We start from the raw sequence: 25,000 nt of genomic DNA on the forward strand, positions 1-25,000 counted from the left end.
ATAAGACAGAGACCATGTATGGAGAGGGAGAAATAAGACAGAGACCATGTATGGAGAGGGAGAAATAAGACAGAGACCATGTATGGAGAGGGAGAAATAAGACAGAGACCATGTATGGAGAGGGAGAAATAAGACAGAGACCATGTATGGAGAGGGAGAAATAAGACCGAGACCATGTATGGAGAGGGAGAAATAAGACAGAGACCGTGTATGGAGAGGGAGAAATAAGACAGAGACCATGTATGGAGAGGGAGAAATAAGACATAGACAGAGTATGGAGAGGGAGAAATAAGACAGAGACCATGTATGGAGAGGGAGAAATAAGACAGAGACCGTGTATGGAGAGGGAGAAATAAGACAGAGACCATGTATGGAGAGGGAGAAATAAGACAGAGACCGTGTATGGAGAGGGAAAAACAAGACAGAGACCGTGTATGGAGAGGGAAAAACAAGACAGAGACAGAGTATGGAGAGGGAGAAATTAGACAGACGGAGTATGGAGAGGGAGAAATAAGACAGGGACAGAGTATGGAGAGGGAGAAATAAGACAGAGACAGTATATGGAGAGGGAGAAATAAGACAGGGACAGAGTATGGAGAGGGAGAAATAAGACAGAGACAGTTTATGGAGAGGGAGAAATAAGACAGAGACAGAGTATGGAGAGGGAGATATAAGACAGAGTATGGAGAGGGAGAAATAAGACAGAGACAGTATGGAGAGGGAGAAATAAGACAGAGACAGTATGGAGAGGGAGAAATAAGACAGAGACCGTGTATGGAGAGGGAGAAACAAGACAGAGAGAGTATGGAGAGGGAGAAATAAGACTCTGTATGGAGAGGGAGAAATAAGACAGAGTATGGAGAGGGAGAAATAAGACAGAGACAGTATGGAGAGGGAGAAATAAGACAGAGAGAGTATGGAGAGGGAGAAATAAGACAGGGACAGAGTATGGAGAGGGAGAAACAAGACAGAGAGAGAGTATGGAGAGGGAGAAATAAGACATAGACAGTATGGAGAGGGAGAAATAAGACAGAGACCGTGTATGGAGAGGGAGAAACAAGACAGAGACAATGTATGGAGAGGGAGAAATAAGACATAGACAGAGTATGGAGAGGGAGAAACAAGACAGAGACAATGTATGGAGAGGGAGAAATAAGACAGACAGGGTATGTAGAGGGAGAAATAAGACAGAGACTGTATGGAGAGGGTGAAATAAGACTCTGTATGGAGGGGGAGAAATAAAACAGAGACAGTGTATGGAGAGGGAGAAATAAGACAGAGACAGAGTATGGAGAGGGAGAAATAAGACAGAGACAGAGTATGGAGAGGGAGAAATAAGACAGAGACAGAGTATGGAGAGGGAGAAATAAGACAGAGACAGAGTATGGAGAGGGAGAAATAAGACAGAGACAGAGTATGGAGAGGGAGAAATAAGACAGAGACAGAGTATGGAGAGGGAGAAATAAGACAGAGACAGAGTATGGAGAGGGAGAAATAAGACAGAGACAGTGGATGGAGAGGGAGAAATAAGACAGAGACAGAGTATGGAGAGGGAGAAATAAAACAGAGACAGTGTATGGAGAGGGAGAAATAAGACAGAGACAGAGTATGGAGAGGGAGAAATAAGACAGAGACAGAGTATGGAGAGGGAGAAATAAGACAGAGACAGAGTATGGAGAGGGAGAAATAAGACAGAGACAGTATGGAGAGGGAGAAATAAGACAGAGACAGAGTATGGAGAGGGAGAAATAAGACAGAGACAGTGGATGGAGAGGGAGAAATAAGACAGAGACAGAGTATGGAGAGGGAGAAATAAAACAGAGACAGTGTATGGAGAGGGAGAAATAAGACAGAGACAGAGTATGGAGAGGGAGAAATAAGACAGAGACAGAGTATGGAGAGGGAGAAATAAGAGACAGGGACAGAGTATGGAGAGGGAGAAATAAGAGACAGGGACAGAGTATGGAGAGGGAGAAACAAGACAGAGTATGGAGAGGGAGAAACAAGACAGAGTATGGAGAGGGAGAAACAAGACAGAGACAGAGTATGGAGAGGGAGAAATAAGACAGAGACAGAGTATGGAGAGGGAGAAATAAGACAGAGACAGAGTATGGAGAGGGAGAAATAAGAGACAGGGACAGAGTATGGAGAGGGAGAAATAAGAGACAGGGACAGAGTATGGAGAGGGAGAAACAAGACAGAGTATGGAGAGGGAGAAACAAGACAGAGTATGGAGAGGGAGAAACAAGACAGAGACAGTATGAAGAGGGAGAAACAAGACAGAGTATGGAGAGGGACAGAGAATAAGACAGAGAATACATGGTGTGTGTGTGTGTGTGTGTGTGTGTGTGTGTGTGTGTGTGTGTGTGTGTGTGTGTGTGTGTGTGTGTGTGTGTGTGTGTGTGTGTGTGTGTGTGTGTGTGTGTGTGTGTGTGTGTGTGTGCGTGTGTGTGTGAAGAAAGACAGAAAAAGAGAGGGACAGAGAGAGAGCAATACTATCCTGAGTTATCAATGAGTTTCATATTTTCATATGATATCCATATACTCATATCCCTACACCACCTCACCTCCCTGCTATCCATACTCTCAGAAGATAGCAAAATAAATGACATCAGCATGCAATCAGCATACTACCTGAGCAGATACATTCAGTTATGAATCTAATTTGCAAGCATTAAAACAAACAAACACACACACACACACACACACACACACACACACACACACACACACACACACACACACACACACACACACACACACACACACACACACACACACACACACACACACACACAATGCTCCTGCTGTTATTATTACTGTAGTTTTAAATGTTGTTCTGTAATTAATTTGTTTTGATGCTGGAGACAAATCCTTAGAAATCCTCACATGGTAATTAACAATTATTGAGCATTTAATAAACACAGAGAGATAACAAACCAATTAGAGCTAACAAGGGTCTCTAAACCTCTGAACAATGAGCATAATTATGGTACAATGGAATTAATTTCAAACAGCATATTAACCAATATCATAAAACAAAACAAACTTGTATTCACAATTATTTTACATTGAATAAAATGTTAATTGTATTATTCTGTAAACAAGCAGATAAATAGAGAATGAAGTATGTCTCGGTTCACAAACATTGTAATTTGCGTTGGAGTTACAGTGTTTGAAAGCTTTTAAAATGTCAGGATTGTATTGGCTACACAGCAGAATTGCATGTCTTAATCTTTAATTGTTTAAGAATGTCCATATTAGCTATGTTGTCTCCCTCAGTCTACCCTGAGAGAACGTCTCTCACCTCGAAGTGCTGACACCACTGGCTTTTTACACACGCAAACCACACGCACACACACACGCACACACGCACACACACGCACACACGCACACACGCACACACGCACACACACACGCACACACACACACGCACGCACACACGCACACACACGCACACACGCACACACGCACACACACGCACGCACACGCAGACACACGCACACACACGCACACACACACACACACATACACACGCACACACATACACACACACACACACATGCACACGCACACCACACGCACACGCGCACAGGCATTAACACAGGGGCCAATTAGTGGGTCCTGGCTTTCTGTTCAGGCATGTGTCAGGGGGCCTATACAGAGGGGGCCTGCAAGACTGAGAGGACCTCAGGGTAGACAGAGAATTACTGCTCCTCTCATCTCTCTGTCTAACGCACGCACGCCGACACACACACTCTCATTACACACACCATCAAAATTGCAAACAAAAGGAAAACTCCAAGCCTATGCTAATAGAGCGGACAAGGTGCTTTAGGTAAAGTAGTTGATATACTGTAGCGAATCAATAAGGAAATGCATAAGCATGTGAAATATGGCAGTTAACTGTTATCCTTTGATCCCTGTCAAGGCCTGCGCTGTGCGTCTGCTGTCTACATGCTGTCTACATGGTAAGAGGAAAGCAGAGCTATCTGCCGACAGTAAACTCTGATCAATAGCCACGCCTAGGATGCGCAAAGAGCACTTGGGAAAGAACACGTGTCAAGTGAGTGTTTTAGGCTTGGGTGGTATACTGGGGTATTTTAGGCTTGGGTGGTATACTGGGGTATTTTAGGATTGGGTGGTATACTGGGGTATTTTAGGATTGGGTGGTATACTGGGGTATTTTAGGCTTGGGTGGTATACTGGGGTATTTTAGGCTTGGGTGGTATACTGGGGTATTTTAGGCTTGGGTGGTATACTGGGGTATTTTAGGATTGGGTGGTATACTGGGGTATTTTAGGCTTGGGTGGTATACTGGGGTATTTTAGGCTTGGGTGGTATACTGGGGTATTTTAGGCTTGGGTGGTATACTGGGGTATTTTAGGCTTGGGTGGTATACTGGGGTATTTTAGGCTTGGGTGGTATACTGGGGTATTTTAGGCTTGGGTGGTATACTGGGGTATTTTAGGCTTGGTTGGTATACTGGGGTATTTTAGGTTTGGGTGGTGTACTGGGGTATTTTAGGCTTGGGTGGTATACTGGGGTATTTTAAGGCTTGGGTGGTATACTGGGGTATTTTAGGCTTGGGTGGTATACTGGGGTATTTTAGGCTAGGGTGGTATACTGGGGTATTTGGAAAAAGCCACGGGATGGTATTTTTTTAAATATTTTATTTTCTTTGAAGTTTACATTTTTTTTGTTTTGGAATATTTGTAGCTACTCTTTAAGTAAATAGTTGCAATAAACTTGTGCAATATGTTCGGAGATAAAGAAGATTGCGTTCTTCATTTCCCCCGTCACATCATTTGTCATTATGAAGCTTAGCGGTCGTCCCCAGTCACGTGGTGTTTGTTAACAAGCACAAAACACGAGAGACCGGAGCCTTGTGAGTCACTCACTGTCGTGCAGCATGCGACAGTATGGAATTCACAACTAAATGTTTGCCTGCTGGATCTCTTATAACTATTAAGTTGACTGTCTAACATGTGCTTAATGCTCTGTAGTTGTGCATTTGGTTTGCTAATTTAGTGGCTAGTTAGCTATTTAGCTAAGTGCTTAGCTTCCTGCAAAATCAAGTTTCGCTTAGTAACAGCAGACAATTGCCTCCTGGATCAAGAGTCTTGCTGTGTCATATTTGTTTTGTGCTTGCAGCAAACTGAGTAGCATTTTTTAGTTACTTGTGTAACTCTATGAGCTGGGATGTTGATCCTGAAAATATATTAAGTCAGAGACTGTATAAAATGTTCCCAATGCGCTCGTTAGCATTTAGTTGCTATGGGATTTAACATGTACTTGTTAGCCTTTACTAACTTTCGGATATCAGAGGCTCAGTGGGGTTTGAAAATAGCGCCTCTTGTGTTCAGTGCCGATATTACCGAATATCCCAGGATGTTACAAGGTCAATATGAAAGTAGGTCAATCTGGATACAGCCCAAGCCTCGTGTGCATTTGCATTTGTATTAGCATGTACGCACACAGTGTTCTATCTTGGGAGGATGGATCTAGTGATACAGAGATCTTGTGGACAGATTTAGCATCACTGCTCTTCGTTCTCTCCTATCATCATCCTTTTCTCTCATCCCTGCTGAGTGCCTGAAGGAGGGTCTGAGTTAGTGGACACACACGGTAAGTCCAGACCTAAGACAGATCCCCTGCTCTCTCAACCACAGAGCAGAAGAGGAGAGGAGCTGAGAGGAAAAGCGGACAGAACAGAACGAGTGGACACCTGCCTCTTGTCAGCTTCCTGTCCCGACTAGTCTCGGGAATCCCAGAGCCAGGGCAGCAACAGCACTAGGTCTGGGATTAATGACACCTGCCTCTTGTCAGCTTCCTGTCCCAACTAGTCTCGGGAATCCCAGAGCCAGGGCAGCAACAGCACTAGGTCTGGGATTAATGACACCTGCCTCTTGTCAGCTTCCTGTCCCAACTAGTCTCGGGAATCCCAGAGCCAGGGCAGCAACAGCACTAGGTCTGGGATTAATGACACATTCTCTTGGTAACTTCAAAGGACAGCTCTCCAAACAAATCAAAAGTTTAGGGTAGGCGGGGCTTAAAATGTGGGTGGGAATTGTGCTGTTTACGCTAGGGCAACAAGCAGATAAGGCCTTTTCCTCTATATCAAGCGGACGTGGTATACTTAGACATGTAAACTGGAACGTTGGTAGATTGTGGGAGGCAAACAGTCTGTCTAGAGCAGGTGGATGGGCAACTTTGATGGGAGTGGGGGCCACAAAATCTGAACTCATCATGAGGGGCAGCAGCGGCTTGCGGGTCTGCGTACCCACATCCATACCCCCCACCTACCTTGTAAGCAAAACAGGTTAGCGACACCCCTCTTGCCAGGGGAGAGGCATTTAAAAAATATATATATATTTTGCCATGGAGCTTAGAGAAAAGGTTGCCGTTTTAAAGCAAGTTTGCTGCATTCGAGGGACTTGGGGGCCACCAGTTGCCCATTCCTGGTCTAGAGAGACTACGTCCCAACAATGAAAACGGTTGAATATAAGACATTACTCTGCCATTATAGTGTGTGGTAGGACCAGAGACCGTGGCTATGACCAGAGCACGTGGCTGTGACCAGAGACCGTGGCTGTGACCAGAGACCGTGGCTGTGACCAGAGACCGTGGCTGTGACCAGAGACCGTGGCCGTGACCAGAGACCGTGACCGTGACCGTGACCAGAGACCGTGGCCGTGACCAGAGACCGTGGCCGTGACCAGAGACCGTGGCCGTGACCAGAGACCGTGGCTGTGACCAGAGACCGTGGCGTGACCAGAGACCGTGGCTGTGACCAGAGACAGTGGCTGTGACCAGAGACCGTGGCTGTGACCAGAGACTGTGGCTGTGACCAGAGCACGTGGCTGTGACCAGAGCACGTGGCTGTGACCAGAGACCGTGGCTGTGACCAGAGACCGTGGCCGTGACCAGAGACCGTGGCCGTGACCAGAGACCGTGGCCGTGACCAGAGACCGTGGCCGTGACCAGAGACCGTGGCCGTGACCAGAGACAGTGGCTGTGACCAGAGACCGTGGCTGTGACCAGAGACCGTGGCTGTGACCAGAGACCGTGGCCGTGACCAGAGACCGTGGCCGTGACCAGAGACCGTGGCCGTGACCAGAGACCGTGGCCGTGACCAGAGACCGTGGCCGTGACCAGAGACCGTGGCCGTGACCAGAGACCGTGGCTGTGACCAGAGACCGTGGCCGTGACCAGAGACCGTGGCTGTGACCAGAGACCGTGGCCGTGACCAGAGACCGTGGCCGTGACCAGAGACCGTGGCCGTGACCAGAGACCGTGGCCGTGACCAGAGACCGTGGCCGTGACCAGAGACCGTGGCCGTGACCAGAGACCGTGGCCGTGACCAGAGACCGTGGCCGTGACCAGAGACCGTGGCCGTGACCAGAGACCGTGGCCGTGACCAGAGACCGTGGCCGTGATAGGCTGTACTTTGGAGGCAGTAGATAAGATAAGTGTTCTTTATTTCTGAAAGTCATTTAGCTCTGGATGAAGGGAGGAGAGGAGAGGTGGAGTTATAGTTATAGAGCTGTCTATGGTTTGGGAGTGTTTTTTAAATGGGGTCTGGAAGAGCAAGGGTAGAGAGAGATATGAGGGTGAAAGAAAGAGAGAGAAAAATCATGGAAAAGAGAGGGGCTTTTCTGACATTGCGGAATGAGAAATGGACAGAAGGAAAGAGGAGGATAAAAACCAGTTTCCTCTAAATCATGTGTTGTTTTTCTCTTAGTTAAACTCAGTATAAACCACCTACACCTTCAGTGTATTCTCTTTCTCTTTCTGTATCTTTCTCCCTCTTTTCTATCTCATTCTTTTTCTCTCTCTAGTCTGGCTATAGATACTGATCAGCTGATAAGAGATGCATGCTGCAGCTTCCTGAATGATAACCTCTGTGCTCAGTCAGACCTCACTCACTCACTCACTCACTCACTCACTCACTCACTCACTCACTCACTCACTCACTCACTCACTCACTCACATCAACATTAAAAACAATAAATACAATGTTGTCCTGTCCCAATGTCAGATCATTATTTTAATCTCTCTCTCTCTGATAATTAATTGGGGGAAAAAATCTAAATGCGAGGATTTACTGAACAGAGACCCTCATTACCCCTTTTACCTCTCCTCCTCATGTCTTTTACCATGTCCCTTCTCATTACCCCTTTTACCCCTCCTCCTCATGTCTTTTACCATGTCCCCTCTCATTACCCCTTTTACCTCTCCTCCTCACTGTCTTTTACCATGTCCCCCCTCATTACCCCTTATACCCCTCCTCCTCACTGTCTTTTACCATGTCCCCTCTCATTACCCCTTGTACCCCTCCTCCTCACTGTCTTTTACCATGTCCCCTCTCATTACCCCCTTTACCCCTCCTCCTCAATGTCTTTTACCATGTCCCCCCTCATTACCCCTTTTACCCCTCCTCCTCACTGTCTTTTACCATGTCCCCTCTCATTACCCCTTGTACCTCTCCTCCTCACTGTCTTTTACCATGTCCCCTCTCATTACCCCTTTTACCTCTCTTCCTCACTGTCTTTTACAATGTCCCTCCTCATTACCCCTTGTACCTCTCCTCCTCACTGTCTTTTACCATGTCCCCTCTCATTACCCCTTTTACCTCTCCTCCTCACTGTCTTTTACCATGTCCCCTCTCATTACCCCTTTACCCCTCCTCCTCACTGTCTTTTACCATGTCCCCTCTCATTACCCCTTTTACCCCTCCTCCTCACTGTCTTTTACCATGTCTCCTCTCATTACCCCTTTTACCTCTCCTCCTCACTGTCTTTTACCATGTCCCCCCTCATTACCCCTTTTACCTCTCCTCCTCACTGTCTTTTACCATGTCCCCTCTCATTACCCCTCTTCCTAACTGTCTTTTACCATGTCCCCTCTCATTACCCCCTTTACCCCTCCTCCTCAATGTCTTTTACCATGTCCCCCCTCATTACCCCTTTTACCCCTCCTCCTCACTGTCTTTTACCATGTCCCTTCTCATTACCCCTTTTACCTCTCCTCACTGTCTTTTACCATGTCCCCTCTCATTACCCCTTGTACCTCTCCTCCTCACTGTCTTTTACCATGTCCCCTCTCATTACCCCTTTTACCCCTCTTCCTCACTGTCTTTTACCATGTCCCCTGTCATTACCCCTTTTACCCCTCCTCCTCACTGTCTTTTACCATGTCCCCTCTCATTACCCCTTTTACCCCTCCTTCTCACTGTCTTTTACCATGTCCCCTCTCATTACCCCTTTTACCCCTCCTCCTCACTGTCTTTTACCATGTCCCCCATCATTACCACTTTTACCCCTCCTCCTCACTGTCTTTTACCATGTCCCCTCTCATTACCCCTTTTACCCCTCCTCCTCACTGTATTTTACCATGTCCCCTCTCATTACCCCTTTTACCCCTCCTCCTCACTGTCTTTTACCATGTCCCCTCTCATTACCCCTTTTACCCCTCCTCCTCACTGTCTTTTACCATGTCCCCTCTCATTACCCCTCTTCCTAACTGTCTTTTACCATGTCCCCTCTCATTACCCCCTTTACCCCTCCTCCTCAATGTATTTTACCATGTCCCTCCTCATTACCCCTTTTACCCCTCCTCCTCACTGTCTTTTACCATGTCCCCTCTCATTACCCCTTTTACCCCTCCTCCTCACTGTCTTTTACCATGTCCCCCATCATTACCCCTTTTACCCCTCCTCCTCACTGTCTTTTACCATGTCCCCTCTCATTACCCCTTTTACCCCTCCTCCTCACTGTCTTTTACCATGTCCCCTCTCATTACCCCTTTTACCCCTCCTCCTCACTGTCTTTTACCATGTCCCCTCTCATTACCCCTTTTACCCCTCCTCCTCACTGTCTTTTACCATGTCCCCTCTCATTACCCCTCTTCCTAACTGTCTTTTACCATGTCCCCTCTCATTACCCCCTTTACCCCTCCTCCTCAATGTATTTTACCATGTCCCTCCTCATTACCCCTTTTACCCCTCCTCCTCACTGTCTTTTACCATGTCCCCTCTCATTACCCCTTTTACCTCTCCTCACTGTCTTTTACCATGTCCCCTCTCATTACCCCTTGTACCTCTCCACCTCACTGTCTTTTACCATGTCCCCTCTCATTACCCCTTTTACCCCTCTTCCTCACTGTCTTTTACCATGTCCCCTGTCATTACCCCTTTTACCCCTCCTCCTCACTGTCTTTTACCATGTCCCCTCCTCATTAACCCTTTTACCCCTCCTCCTCACTGTCTTTTACCATGTCCCCCATCATTACCACTTTTACTGTCTTTACCCTATTCCCCTCTCCCCTCCTCCTCACTGTCTTTTACCATGTCCCTCTCATTACCCCTTTACCCCTCCTCCTCACTGTCTTTTATCATGTCCCCTCTCATTACTCCCCTTTACCCCTCCTCCTCACTGTCTTTTACCATGTCCCCCCATCATTACCACTTTTACCCCCTCCTCCTCACTGTCTTTTACCATGTCCCTCTCATTACCCCTTTTACCCCCTCCTCCTCACTGTCTTTTACCATGTCCCCTCTCATTACCCCTTTTACCCCTCCTCCTCACTGTCTTTTACCATGTCCCCTCTCATTACCCCTTTTACCCCTCCTCCTCACTGTCTTTTACCATGTCCCCTCTCATTACCCCTTTTACCCCTCTTCCTCACTGTCTTTTACCCTACTCCCTCTCATTACCCCTTTTACCCCTCTTCCTCACTGTCTTTTACCATGTCCCCTCTCATTACCCCTTTTACCCCTCTTCCTCACTGTCTTTTCCCCTACTCCCCCTCATTACCCCTTTTACCCCTCTTCCTCACTGTCTTTTACCCTATTCCCTCTCATTACCCCTAGTACCCCTCTTCCTCACTGTCTTTTACCCTATTCCCTCTCATTAACCATTGTACCCCTCTTCCTCACTGTCTTTTACCCTACTCCCCCTCAATACCCCTTTTACCCCTTTTCCTCACTGTCTTTTACCCTATTCCCTCTCATTACCCCTTTTACCCCTCTTCCTCACTGTCTTTTACCCTATTCCTCACTGTCTTTTACCCTATTCCCTCTCATTACCCCTCCTCCTCACTGTCTTTAACCCTACCCCCTGTCATTACCCCTTTTACCCCTCTTCCTCACTGTCTTTTACCCTATTCCCTCTCATTACCCCTTGTACCGCTCTTCCTCACTGTCTTTTACCCTACTCCCTCTCATTACCCCTTTTACCCCTCTTCCTCACTGTCTTTTACCCTACTCCCTCTCATTACCCCTTGTACCGCTCTTCCTCACTGTCTTTTACCCTACTCCCTCTCATTACCCCTTTTACCCCTCTTCCTCACTGTCTTTTACCCTACTCCCTCTCATTACCCCTTTTACACCTCTTCCTCACTGTCTTTTACCCTACTCCCTCTCATTACCCCTTTTACCCCTCTTCCTCACTGTCTTTCACCCTACTCCCCCTCATTACGCCTTTTACCCCTCTTCCTCACTGTCTTTTACCCTATTCCCCTCATTACCCCTTTTACCCCTCTTCCTCACTGTCTTTTACCCTACTCCCCCTCATTACCCCTTTTACCCCTCTTCCTCACTGTCTTTTACCCTACTCCCTCTCATTACCCCTTTTACCCCTCTTCCTCACTGTCTTTTACCCTATTCCCCCTCATTACCCCTTTTACCCCTCTTCCTCACTGTCTTTTACCCTATTCCCTCTCATTACCCCTCTTCCTCACTGTCTTTTACCCTATTCCCCCTCATTCCCCCTTTTACCCCTCTTCCTCACTGTCTTTTACCCTAGTCCCCCTCATTACCCATTTTACCCCTCTTCCTCACTGTCTTTTACCCTATTCCCCCTCATTACCCCCTTTACCCCTCTTCCTCACTGTCTTTTACCCTATTCCCTCTCATTACCCCTCTTCCTCACTGTCTTTTACCCTATTCCCCCTCATTCCCCCTTTTACCCCTCTTCCTCACTGTCTTTTACCCTACTCCCCCTCATTACCCATTTTACCCCTCTTCCTCACTGTCTTTTACCCTATTCCCCCTCATTACCCCTTTTACCCCTCTTCCTGACTGTCTTTTACCCTACCCCTCCCCTCATTCCCCTTTTACCCTCCTCCTCACTGTCTTTACCCTACTCCCCTCATTCATTACCCCTTTTACCCCTCTTCCTCACTGTCTTTTACCCTATTCCCCTCATTACCCCTTTTACACCTCTTCCTCACTGTCTTTTACCCTACTCCCCCCTCATTACCCCCTTTTACCCCTCTTCCTCACTGTCTTTCACCCTACCCCTCTTCCCCCTCATTACCCTTTTACCCCTCTTCCTCACTGTCTTTTACCCCTCTTCCTCACTGTTCCCCCTATTACCCCCTCTCATTACCCCTCTTCCTCACTGTCTTTTACCCTATTCCCCCTCATTACCCCTTTTACCCCTCTTCCTCAATGTCTTTTACCCTATTCCCTCTCATTACCCCTCTTCCTCACTGTCTTTTACCCTATTCCCCCTCATTACCCCTTTTACCCCTCTTCCTCACTGTCTTTTACCCTATTCCCTCTCATTACCCCTTTTACCCCTCTTCCTCACTGTCTTTTACCCTATTCCCTCTCATTACCCCTTTTACCCCTCTTCCTCACTGTCTTTTACCCTATTCCCTCTCATTACCCCTTTTACCCCTCTTCCTCACTGTCTTTTACCCTATTCCCTCTCATTACCCCTTTTACCCCTCTTCCTCACTGTCTTTTACCCTACTCCCTCTCATTACCCCTTTTACCCCTCTTCCTCACTGTCTTTTACCCTATTCCCTCTCATTACCACTTCCCCCTTTCTCTACCCTCCTTCCTTTCCCTGTTAGCTCTTTATGTGAAGAAAAGTATTTATTTTCATTTATCAAAGCCTTTCCCCCCTGAGAGAGGAAATGTGCCGTGTCTGCAAAATGCTGTGTGTGTGTATGCGTGTGTGTCGGGGGGTACAGAGCGATGCTGGAGGTTATTATGTAGAGACTGGGACGCGACAGGAGATTCCTCTGATTGGGAATAAAACACCATCTTATCTATTTACATAAAGCCCAGTGCGATTGATACACACACACACAACACTCACACAAGTGCATACTGTAGCCATTAAAACACACAGACACATACACACAGAGATGCACACCAGCAATACACATACAAGCCCTCACAAAAACTGCAGAAGCAGGCAAATACACTTGTAAACAAACACTAGAGGAAATTCACAAAGGGATTTCTCGTAATTAAATTGCAATGATCGCCCTTTTTAGATTTCACTTTGATGATGGAAAAAGATCAAGTTAAAACGAAGACATTCTGGAAAACAGCTCTAATGGAACTTAAATGAAAAAGAACATGTAATTATCCACGCCTGGCAGAGGAGAGGAGCCTTGGAGAGAAAAGAAAACACCCTGCTTTATTACATGTTGATGCTGAAGCTAGCAGCAGCATAACAACACCATTTATTTGTTGCAAACTTCAACTCTGCTGACATGCAATAAAATGATCCTTCTTCACAACCCTCACTGCCAATAACCCCTGCTTAGACAAAGACTGTGTCCGAAATCTGTCTTGCCCACTACTTACTAAAACAACATACTGTGTATTAATAGCACTGCAAAGCATTTACAATGTACTGTTTAGTAAAAACGTATGCAGTAAGAAACAAATATCAACATACTACTCATCCAAGGGGTCATCTCATGCACAATATGCATATGTTCATTTATGTAAAGCGCATCCCCTGATTATCAGCTGTCAAACACAAGTGTGAAAAGACAATTCTCTTCCTCAATAATGTGCAGCGACTTCTACTCGATGAAAAGCTGAAATGAGTATGACATCCTGGCATTTAAAGCATACTACATTTTCTACATTTGCTCTAACCCTAATACCAGTCCAGTGTTATCAGTCCCAGGTATTCACTAACCATACAACTACACCGCAAAACAAAGCAACTAAAACTGCATCAAATAAACCACCCCCCCCCCCAGTCAGGCAATCTTTCTGTGATACTGCAAACTAAACCTCTTCTACAGACACCCTGCTGCTGCAGAACACACACACACACACACACACACACAACCTCTGCTCAGCAAGCTGCGTGGCCCTGAGCTGAGTACAGGTGGGATAGGGGTCTGTCTGCTGCCATGGCTCTGATTGGTCCAATCTAACCCTGACAGCAGGTCAACACCCCTAAATCTAACAGCCAATCACTGGAGATCACTGGGGGAATGGAAATCATGGAGAATGTACAGTACAAGCCAATGTGAAGGACAGAAAATAATATACTGTATATGAATGTAAACAAATAAGTATTTCTCAGAATTTGAGTTTTTAGTGTAAATAAAGTGTCGTTGTGAGCAGGTGGTGTTCACTCCTGCTGAAAGTGTCTCACTTTCCTGTTCTAAAATAGACCCGTGTGTGTTTGCATATGAGAAATAAATAAATATAGTGAGGGAGGCAGGGAGATGCAGATAAAGAGAGATCCCTCATGCACACCTCTCTTTTGCTCCACCTCCTGCGTGCCTCCTCCTCTCTTCCCTCTCCTCCCTCCCTCTGTACCATATGTGTGTCAACCTTGACCCAGAGCAGTAGAGCACAGGAGCATTGAGTGGGAGAGGGAGCAGGGGAGAAAGGAGAGAGAGAGGGGGAGGCAAAGTGAGGAGGGCACATTGCCCTGTTTATGTAAGATTTGAGCACACATCCAAAATGGCCACTAACAGAACAGTGAGAGTGGAGCAGAGAGGGAAAGGGAGATTTAACCCCTAAGTGTCTGTGACAACAGGAACACTTAGTTAATGTAGCCTACCCAGTACTCTGAGCATGAGTATGTTGCCTCTCTGAGCATCTCACTCCACGGAAACAAAGTACGTAGAGATTCCTCTGTGGCCTAGCGATTAGCAGCATGTTTCTCCTCCTCTCCTCCCTCCTTCTCTCACTGCATCCGTTCTCATTGACATCATTATCTGAGACATCGACAGAGGGGAGGACTGGGAAACAGAGAGAGCAGATCTGCTGGGAATCACTTCCCCAATCATTAAAACTCTCTTATCCCTCGAATACCTGCTTGTTAAACACTGTGTGTGTGTGTGTGTGTGTGTGTGTGTGTGTGTGTGTGTGTGTGTGTGTGTGTGTGTGTGTGTGTGTGTGTGTGTGTGTGTGTGTGTGTGTGTGTGTGTGTGTGTGTGTGTGTGTGTGTGTGTGTGTGTGTGTGTGTGTGTGTGTGTGTGTGTTAAACAGGCTCAATCGGAGCATGCATTAAAGGATTTGCGGTAGTCTATTAGGAGTGTGAATGTGTGTTCTCTACTCTCCTCTTCCATCACCAGAACCTGTCCTTTTCCTGTCATGAAAGTTTAATCAGCCATTTAAAAGCCAGTGACCAGGCTGAGTCTCTGTTTGTACCCTGCCTCCAGGTTTGAAGAAACTGATACAGGCAATGCAGAGGTCAGCCCTGGTCCAGCCAGTGTGCCCTGCAGGCACTGAGTAGTAGCTTCAGTACATCAATTCACTGATTACAACTGGAACCACTTTTACCATGATAAATCAGGGCCAAGTGAGAATAGTCCAAATTAAAGAGACTATTTAGAGATAGACTATCTTACATGGTAATGTACAGTAGCTGTAAAATGGTGGATGCTTGCAGCAGAGAAGAAGCCATCAGTTGAGAGCCATCCGTCAGTCTGTAGGTCTACTCTACTGTGTACAGGGAGGAATCCATCAGTCTAGCTAGCATGTGCTGAGAAGGGGAGAGGGGGATACGTCAGTGATAAGTCAGTCTAGCAGGAAAGAGAGAGAGAGATGTAGACCACACAGCTGATATATAGCCTCTGCGGCTGGCTCACTCTCACTCACATCTCTCTCTCTCTCTGTCTGTCTCTGTCTCTTTCTCGCTATAATTAATTTAGCATGAACACATAGCGGAAGCACATTAATATACAATAGAATAACAAAATGACTTACTACAAAAAAAAAATGCAAACGTCTATTATTTGCTGTTCTCTCCCTTACCCACCCATTTCCCTCTCCCTCCCTCTCTCTTTCTCTCCCTCTATCCTATGTTCTACCTCTTTCTGTGAATGGGTGATTTATAGGGCTTAATTGCTGGCAGTGGTTCATGTGATCACATGACCATGTCATGACAGCATGTGATAAATACAGTTAATACAATTAAAACACTTCTTTATAGGGGAACCAAACACACACAAACAGATGACAACAGTACTGTTAACCCAGAACTTGTCAAAGCCTTTTTGCTAGTCTGGAAGCCTTAACACACAGTGTGATGTACCAACTCCAGTGGGTATATGAATCCCTCACTGTAAAACACTGGGACAGTGACAGAAGAGTCCGCAGGGTTTAGTCCATACATCTTGTTGTTACATGGAGCCAGATATCAGGGAGTGACCTTTTTATGCACCACACCATACATTGTTAAAATAATGGGGTGTCTTATAGCAGGATGCTTCATCCTGGGGGGACAGAGAGAGAGACAGACCGTGGAATGGGGTGGCCAAAAATAACTAACTGAAAGTCACACCCCCAATTAGCCATAAATATGACTGCATTGAGGCATATGTGCTTCCTTGGATATACGCACCATGACACTTTTGTGTGTGTCAAGAACTGCAAAGCTGCTGTTTTTTTCACACACAACAGTTTCCCGTGTGTATCCCAAAGGACAACCAGTCAAATTGACACAACTGTGGGGAGCATTGGAGTCAACATGGGCCAGCATCCCTGTGGAAGGCTTTCAACACCTTGTAGAGTCCATGCCCCGATGAATTGAGGCTGTTCCCAATATTAGGAAGGTGTTCCTAACGTTTTGTACACTCAGTGTATATATGGGAACAGCCGTGTGTTTAGCACTGGCGTCTCCTTATTTATCTCTGTGTTAGTTAGTTCCCTCGCAGCACTTCAAATGAATGTCATCCTGAGGATATAGAGGGAGAAAGCTAGAATTCAGCAGTTTCCCTGCAGCCTGGTTATTTATCAAGATAACAAGCAGGAGAAGCCTCCTGTTCCAGCCAGGCCTAGGCAATATGTTCTCAGTGTGTGTGTGTGTGTGTGTGTGTGTGTGTGTGTGTGTGTGTGTGTGTGTGTGTGTGTGTGTGTGTGTGTGTGTGTGTGTGTGTGTGTGTGTGTGTGTGTGTGTGTGTGTGTGTGTGTGTGTGTGTGTGTGTGTGCCCTGCGAGAGGGAAATAAAGGGGTGTTAGAGAGAGGGGATGGACGGCTGCATCTGGTTATGGATGCACTGGGACTAGTAGGTACATTTATATAAGGAGGGACAGGAGTCACACACATAAACACACAATGTTATGGATGCACTATATGCCAAGGTGAAAGATTTAGTCCATGCAGGAATTTGCACACGCGCAAGCACATATCCAGTACAGCTAGAATGTCCCAGTACAGGGATCCATGCTCAATTATACTGAGGCAAATCTCTATTTAGATGTAGAGCGCTGCATTGTGTGGCTGTTCAAAGGGTAGCTAGTTGGGTTTTTAATATACATTAGCATCGGGGCCAGGGTGTGTATTGCAGCTAGATGGATTCTTCCTGTAGGACTGTGTATTGAGATATATCCTGAGGAGTGTTGGTATTGTGCCATGTTAACAACTCTATAGCATCAGCGCTAACACAAGGGCTGCTGGAGTTTAATTAGACACGGGGTGCAAAGCTAACGAGCTAGTGCTGGGGAGACACTGCAGGGAAGAGAGGAGAGGGAAGACAAGAGGAAGGAGAAATGTGTGTGTGTGTGTGTGTGTGTGTGTGTGTGTGTGTGTGTGTGTGTGTGTGTGTGTGTGTGTGTGTGTGTGTGTGTGTGTGTGTGTGTGTGTGTGTGTGTGTGTGTGTGTGTGTGTGAGGAGAGGAGAGGACATAGAAGAAAAGAGGAGAGAGGGAGGAGATGAGGGAACGCTGTGGGCTACAGGAAGACCCTAAGGCTAAGAACTATGATAGTGTAATGTATTTCCCCTGAACCAACTCACAACTAATCACTGCATCTCTCTCAATCATGCTGTGAACAGACATTCCCTACCTGAGGACAGTATCTCTGCCTACCCCCCTCTCACTTCCCTCTCGCAAACACACACGTGCCCCACACACTCTACCGAAGTCTCCACCAAAGACTCATTAAAATAGATCTGAATAAAACAGACTAAATTTGGGCTCTGTACTCACACAACTAGAAACATGGGAGGAGAGACATACAGCATTGGACATTAACATAATTTGAAAGGAGAAGAGGGGTGCTCTGAGACATTATGTATATATATATATATATATATACACACAAGGATTTTTCTGTACAAGGAGACAAAGACAAATACTGTATTAATGAAGAAAAATACATAAACTCACCCACATACAGTACCTCCCCACATACAGTACCTCCCCACATACAGTACCTCCCCATATACAGTACCTCCCCACATACAGTACCTCCCCATATACAGTACCTCCCCACATACAGTACCTCCCCACATACAGTACCTCCCCACATACAGTACCTCCCCATATACAGTACCTCCCCACATACAGTACCTCCCCATATACAGTACCTCCCCACATACAGTACCTCCCCATATACAGTACCTCCCCACATACAGTACCTCCCCACATACAGTACCTCCCCATATACAGTACCTCCCCACATACAGTACCTCCCCACATACAGTACCTCCCCACATACAGTACCTCCCCATATACAGTACCTCCCCACATACAGTACCTCCCCATATACAGTACCTCCCCACATACAGTACCTCCCCATATACAGTACCTCCCCACATACAGTACCTCCCCACATACAGTACCTCCCCATATACAGTACCTCCCCACATACAGTACCTCCCCATATACAGTACCTCCCCACATACAGTACCTCCCCATATACAGTACCTCCCCACATACAGTACCTCCCCATATACAGTACCTCCCCACATACACACACCGTGATGTTGCTGTGTCTGTGTCCTTCAATAATAACCTGACCTGCTGGCAGCCTGGGAGGCACCACACACACACACACGCACGCACACACTCACTCACACCCTGTAACGTGCTCTATAGCTTGAGCCTGCTTCTAAAACCCACCCCCCTCTCCCCCCTTCCTCCAACCCCCACCTCCCCTCTCCCCCAACCAGTGACCTCAGAACTCCTGACAGGCAGAAAATGCTGAAGTATGCAGGTGTCCTAATGTCGCAGCCACACACACACCGCTGTCTTATATTGCACTGATCGGCGTTAACCCTGTCACTGCCACACGATTCCTTAGAGTATATACTTAACAAACACACAGAGCAACTGTGACGCTGATATTGATGCTGTCTTTGTTCAAAATTTCCGGGGCTTTTCGGAGAGTTGTTCCACGAAGTGGACACACACACTTGTGTCTGAGTGTGTATGTGAGCGTTGTATTACAGTGGTGATGAGTCGTCAGGCTGTGAGGCTGTTATCTCAGACACAGTGATATGTGAGGGTGATACTCCACATTGACCAGGCCTTTAAATAAGCCCTTCGATCCTACTGGGACAACAGTAAGGTCACTGCCTGCCTCCGCTCTCCCTGTCTGCCTGCCTGTCTGGCTGCACCCACTGCCAGATCCCTCCATCCCTAACTCTTTCTCTTCCCTCCTCCTCTCCCTTCCTCCTTCCACACGCCATCCTTCACTGCCTGGCTGTCTGTCTGCCCCGATAGAGAGGTTCCTCCATCCCTCTCTCTCTCCCTCAATCTCCTCCCATACTCCCACCCGTCCCTCTGTCTGTCAGTGTGAGAAGTGAAGTCTGTCCCCATGGAGACAGGAGACAGAGTCCCAGGGTCAAGGGTCAGCTGAGAGGTGAAAGGTCGTGACCCTATCCAATGACCACTAGGGAGCAGAGAGGGCATGTCACTCCCCACCTGTCAATCAGCCTGTGCTGTCGGACACCAGACAGAGAATTGCATTCCGTCACAGACACAAGCCACAGAGACACGAGCCTGTCAAATATATGCTGTAACAATCCTCAAAAGATACCTTATGTACAGTCACTGTGCTCAGATTTCTGCATACAGAAAACTGAGGACTTTGTTGGGAGATTTGTATTGTAATTATCACAACATATAGAGCAGGGAACATCAACTAGATTCAGCCGCGAGCAGATATTTTCTTGAGTGGATGGTCGGGGGGCCAGAACATAATTCTAAATCATTTGTACTCTGCAAATTGATGCGAGCCGCCAGATGATGATCCCTGATATAGAAGGTGAAAGAAGTCCCAACAAGAAAGGCGTCCTCCTGAGCTAGTTGCATGTCTGTCCTCTGGTCGCGCCGACCATTAAAATCATTAGCACTTAACTCTAATCCGTATGGAGCCTGTACATCTACCGCTGCCTGCCTTCACAACCAGAACTGTCAGACGATCAACACACAGCTTCACCAAAGGTATAGAAAACAGAGGCCAACATATCGTCTGGACTGCCTCACTGTATAGAGACACATTCAGAGGGTTACATACTGTGGTAATATTGTACCAAATCTAAACAAAATCAACACAGAAAAGGTTCTGAGGTAAGGAAGTGTGTTTTTATCACGCTGAAGACTGTGAACAATTATTAGAACATTTATCAAATTAAATCAGAAAAGTCAACCCCTATTGAAATGTGAAAATGATTTAGTAAAATAGTGAACCCATTTTATAAGACACACTGATAGTTATTTGATAAATATGTTTTAAAGACCATTCAAAGATGATAATCAAAATTTTAAATACTGTTAATATGTATATCCTTCAGTATAATTGTACAATTGTGCTTCGTAAAATGCTAAATATTTGTTTAATAAGTATTCGATATAACAATAATTATCAAACAATAAGATACAAGTATATGAATAACTGTTATATTAAACTCAATAAAGATTTTGTTGTGAATGTGTATACTTTTCATCTTTTCCAGAATTGTTATAAAGCAATAATATAGCTAGCTTAAAAAAGTAATGTGTGTGTTATGAACCAGGTGATCAGTGAGCTGAGGAGAAGGGACAAGATGGCAGATGTTACCTCAGACTCCAGGTCAAGGGTCAGGGGGCAGGGTTCAGGGGTCACTATCACAGATGGAGGAACTTTCTCGACGTCCTGAGGATAGAGATAATAAAGGCAAGGATTAAAACATAGTAAAAAAAAAGGCAGAAAATAGTTTCACTAAAAAATACGCTAAGCTTCTGTACAATCTTAGGGAAATAGGTGCTATCTAGTACCTAAAAGGGTTATTCATTTGTCCCCATAAGATAACCCTTTAAAGAACCCTTTTTGGTTCCAGGAAGAACCCTTTTCACAGAGGGTTCTACCTGAAACCAAAAAGGGTTCCCCTATGGGGACAGCCGAAGAACCTTTTGGAACCCTTTTTTCTAAGAGTGTAGCAGGGAGGGAGGTGAATAAGAGAGAAAGAGAAAGAGTACATTAAAGCCTCTTTATACATATTTAAGCAACAATGACAGCCATTCATTTTTCCAGTAATGTCATTAACACTGAGACCATATGGACCATGTACTGCTTAGCCAGGAGTTACCACTACCACACACCACTCTGAGAGAAAGCAGGATGGTAATGACACACACGCTTCACCACTTGCTGTAGAGATTGAAGGTACCTACTGAGTCATGTTATGTGCACTGTAATGTGTGCTACTGAGTGGGAAGTTGACCAGGAGCCGTAGAAATTGATATTAATTTGCAGACATTGTGCAGATAAATAAGACGGTAGATATAATCGAAAGCAACATGTGTACAAACAGGTGCACACCCATCAGTGTGGGACACAGAGAGAATGCTAGGACATGGCACCAGTGTGCGAGGTCAGGGTCTTTCCCATGTACAGATCAAATGAGAGGAGAGAGACAGCGGAAGAGCTGAAAAACACTTTGGGTCACCTTGTCTGGCTGGAGATCAATGTCTGTTAGACTGGTGAGTGAGAGAGAGAAAAGAGAGAGAGAGAAAAGAGAGGGAGAGAACTAGAGAGAGCGAGAAGAGAGAGGGAGAGAACTAGAGAGAGAGAGAGAAAACTAGAGAGAGAGAGAGAAAAGAGAGAGAGAGAAAAGAGAGGGAGAGAACTACAGAGAGTGAGAAGAGAGAGAGCGAGAACTAGAGAGAGAGAGAGAGAGAACTAGAGAGAGAGAGAAAACTAGAGAGAGAGAGAAAACTAGAGAGAGAGAGAGAAAACTAGAGAGAGAGAGAGAAAACTAGAGAGAGAGAGAAAACTAGAGAGAGAGAGAAAACTAGAGAGAGAGAGAAAACTAGAGAGAGAGAGACTGTGCAGCCACTGCACAACAGCAGAACCTGAGACGGAGCTGCATTTCCTGACAAAATGTGAAAAATATAAAATAAAAATATAAAACACATTTGAAACCCTTATTCAAGGTTTCAAAGACCTCACTGATGAGAGTAGGCTACCCATCCTGTTAGGGGAGGACGCAGAGAGCTGTGGGTTGGCAGCGCGCTATATTGCTGTCTGCCATAAGTTGAGGGACAGTGTCTGACAGACCAACCTGCACACGTCCTCCACTATTGTTATTGTTCAATGTATGGTTATTTTGACCCTTGGTTATTGTTGTTACTGTTGTCCCGTTGACAATTATGATACTTATTATTTGCATATTAAATATAGTAAATAGTAAATATCCAAAGTAAGCTTTGGCAAAATGTACATTGTTACGTCATGCCAATAAGGTAAATTGAATTGAATTGAGAGAGACAGACAGATATAATGATATAATATGACATTTGTAATGTCTTTACTGTTTTTAAACTTCTGTATGTATAATGTTTACTGTTAATTTTTGTTGTTTTTGACTTTATATATTCACTTTGTATGTTGTCTACCTCACTTGCTTTGGCAATGTTAACACATGTTTCCCATGCCAATAAAGCCCCTTGAATTGAATTGAATTGAATTGAAATAGAGAGAGAGAGAGAGAGAGAGAGAGAGAGAGAGAGAGAGAGAGAGAGAGAGAAGAGGAGATGAGAGGAGAGGAGAGAGAGGGGAAGAGGGAGAGAGGACAGAGGAAGAGGGAGAGAGGAGAGAAGAGAGGAGAGAAGAGATAAGAAGAGAGAAGAGAGAGAGACTGACCTGCATTCCTGGGGCAGAGAGGTACATAAACGCGGTTGATTTAAATCCGTGTCTGACTGCAGTAGAAGGGTAAATCACCTCACAGCTTCAATGAGCTGCAGGTAAAACACACAGGGGTCGGGCTAAGCTCCAACTCTACACGCACACACATGCGCACGCACGCACGCACGCACGCACGCACGCACGCACGCACACACACACACACACACACACACACACACACACACACACACACACACACACACACACACACACGCACACGCACACGCACACACACACACGCACACACAGCAGGCTTTCTGACCTGCAACTCAACACTCTGAAGGAATGTTTATCTGTGTTTTAGAAGACTGTGCTGCTAAATTAGAACTCTATCATAATTAGCATTCATCTATTGCCCTTTAGTTAATTATATATTCTGATCAGGAGGGGTTCTCCAGCAGATTCAAATGTGAGTGAAAAGATGAGCACAGCACACTCTTAGAAAAAAACAACCTAAAATGGTTATTTGGCTGTTCCCATAGGAGAATCCTTTGAAGAACTAGTTTTGGTTCCAGGTTAAACCCTGTTCAGTTCCATGTAGAACCATTTCCACATAGGGTTCTACCTGAAACCAAAAAGGGTTCTCTCTGGAACCAAAAAGGGTTCTCCTATGGGGACAGCTTTAGAACCCTTTTTTTCTAAGAGTGTACAGGACTGCATGAGATGGATTGTAAGAGCACATATTGCTAAATTATATTGGAAATTCATATTTTACAACAAACGTGTATGTATCACATGTATGGGTGATTTGGGTTTAGACAGATGTTATACAACCCGACAGTATCAAACATTCACAAACACCCAGACATATCTGTGGCTGTCCAGGAGCTCAGTCTCACCAAGCCAGTCGGCAGAGAGAAGGCAATATGACCCTGTATAAATATACAGCTTCCTCACCTTGCAGCCCGCACCGCGACAGGAGGGGGGAAATGCTAAATTATTAGCTTTTCAAATAAATGACACATAACTCAGCCATCGGAGAGAGAGAGAGAGAGAGAGAGAGAGAGAGAGAGAGAGAGAGAGAGAGAGAGAGAGAGAGAGAGAGAGAGAGAGAGAGAGAGAGAGAGAGAGGAGAAGAGAGAAGAGAAGAGAAGAGAGAAGAGAGAGAGAGAGAGAGAGAGAGAGAGAGAGAGAGAGAGAGAGAGAGAGAGAGAGAGAGAGAGAGAGAGAAGAGAGAGAGTGACTCCTGCATTCCTAGGGCAGAGTGATGGACGCAGTACAGAGGTACATAAACGCTGTTGATTTAAATCACTTTAAATGTAAATGTTTATCGCAACACACAGAGAGATGCAGATGGGGAGTGAATGGAAGAGATTGAAATTGTTTCCTCTTTTGAATGTGAATACTATAGGTGTTTAACCCTTTGTGGTGCCGTTGTAAGGCCAAGTCTGGGTGTATGTGTTTGTGTGTGTGTGTGTGTGTTTGGGGGGGGTCCTATTAATTAATATTACTAATAGCATAATTGATTTAAACAAAAGCAGTTTTCATACTGCATACAGAAACAACTACAGAAACATTTGACTAAATGAGGAGGTGGTTATAACCTTTGCTCTGTTGCTGAGTTTCTTATTAAAAGAAAACTCCACCCAAAAACTATATGTGGTATTTGTTTCATTAGTCCATTGTTGACATAGTCCCAAAATACAGAAATCATCCTCGTGTGATGCATTTAGCATCATATGACGTAAAACGCAGCATCATATGACGTAAAACGCAGCTTCATATGACGTAAAACGCAGCTTCATATGACGTAAAACGCAGCATCATATGACGTAAAACGCAGCATCATATGACGTAAAACGCAGCTTCATATGACGTAAAACGCAGCATC

At 45.6% G+C, this 25,000-nt stretch overlaps 1 protein-coding gene across 1 annotated transcript in view; it reads right to left on the reverse strand.

The window, feature by feature from the left end:
* LOC118401144 (transcription factor Maf-like) overlaps positions 1–25,000 on the reverse strand; it is a 65,222-nt gene that overhangs the window by 32,164 nt on the left and 8,058 nt on the right. Inside the window, exon 2 of the mRNA XM_035798419.2 lies at positions 21,064–21,138. Within this exon, the coding sequence (XP_035654312.2) occupies positions 21,111–21,138 (28 nt within the window). The 3' untranslated portion in view covers positions 21,064–21,110. The remainder of the gene's footprint in view (positions 1–21,063; positions 21,139–25,000) is intronic.

Source organism: Oncorhynchus keta, chromosome 22 (assembly GCF_023373465.1).
Source record: "Oncorhynchus keta strain PuntledgeMale-10-30-2019 chromosome 22, Oket_V2, whole genome shotgun sequence".
NCBI classification, from domain to species: Eukaryota; Metazoa; Chordata; class Actinopteri; order Salmoniformes; family Salmonidae; genus Oncorhynchus; species Oncorhynchus keta.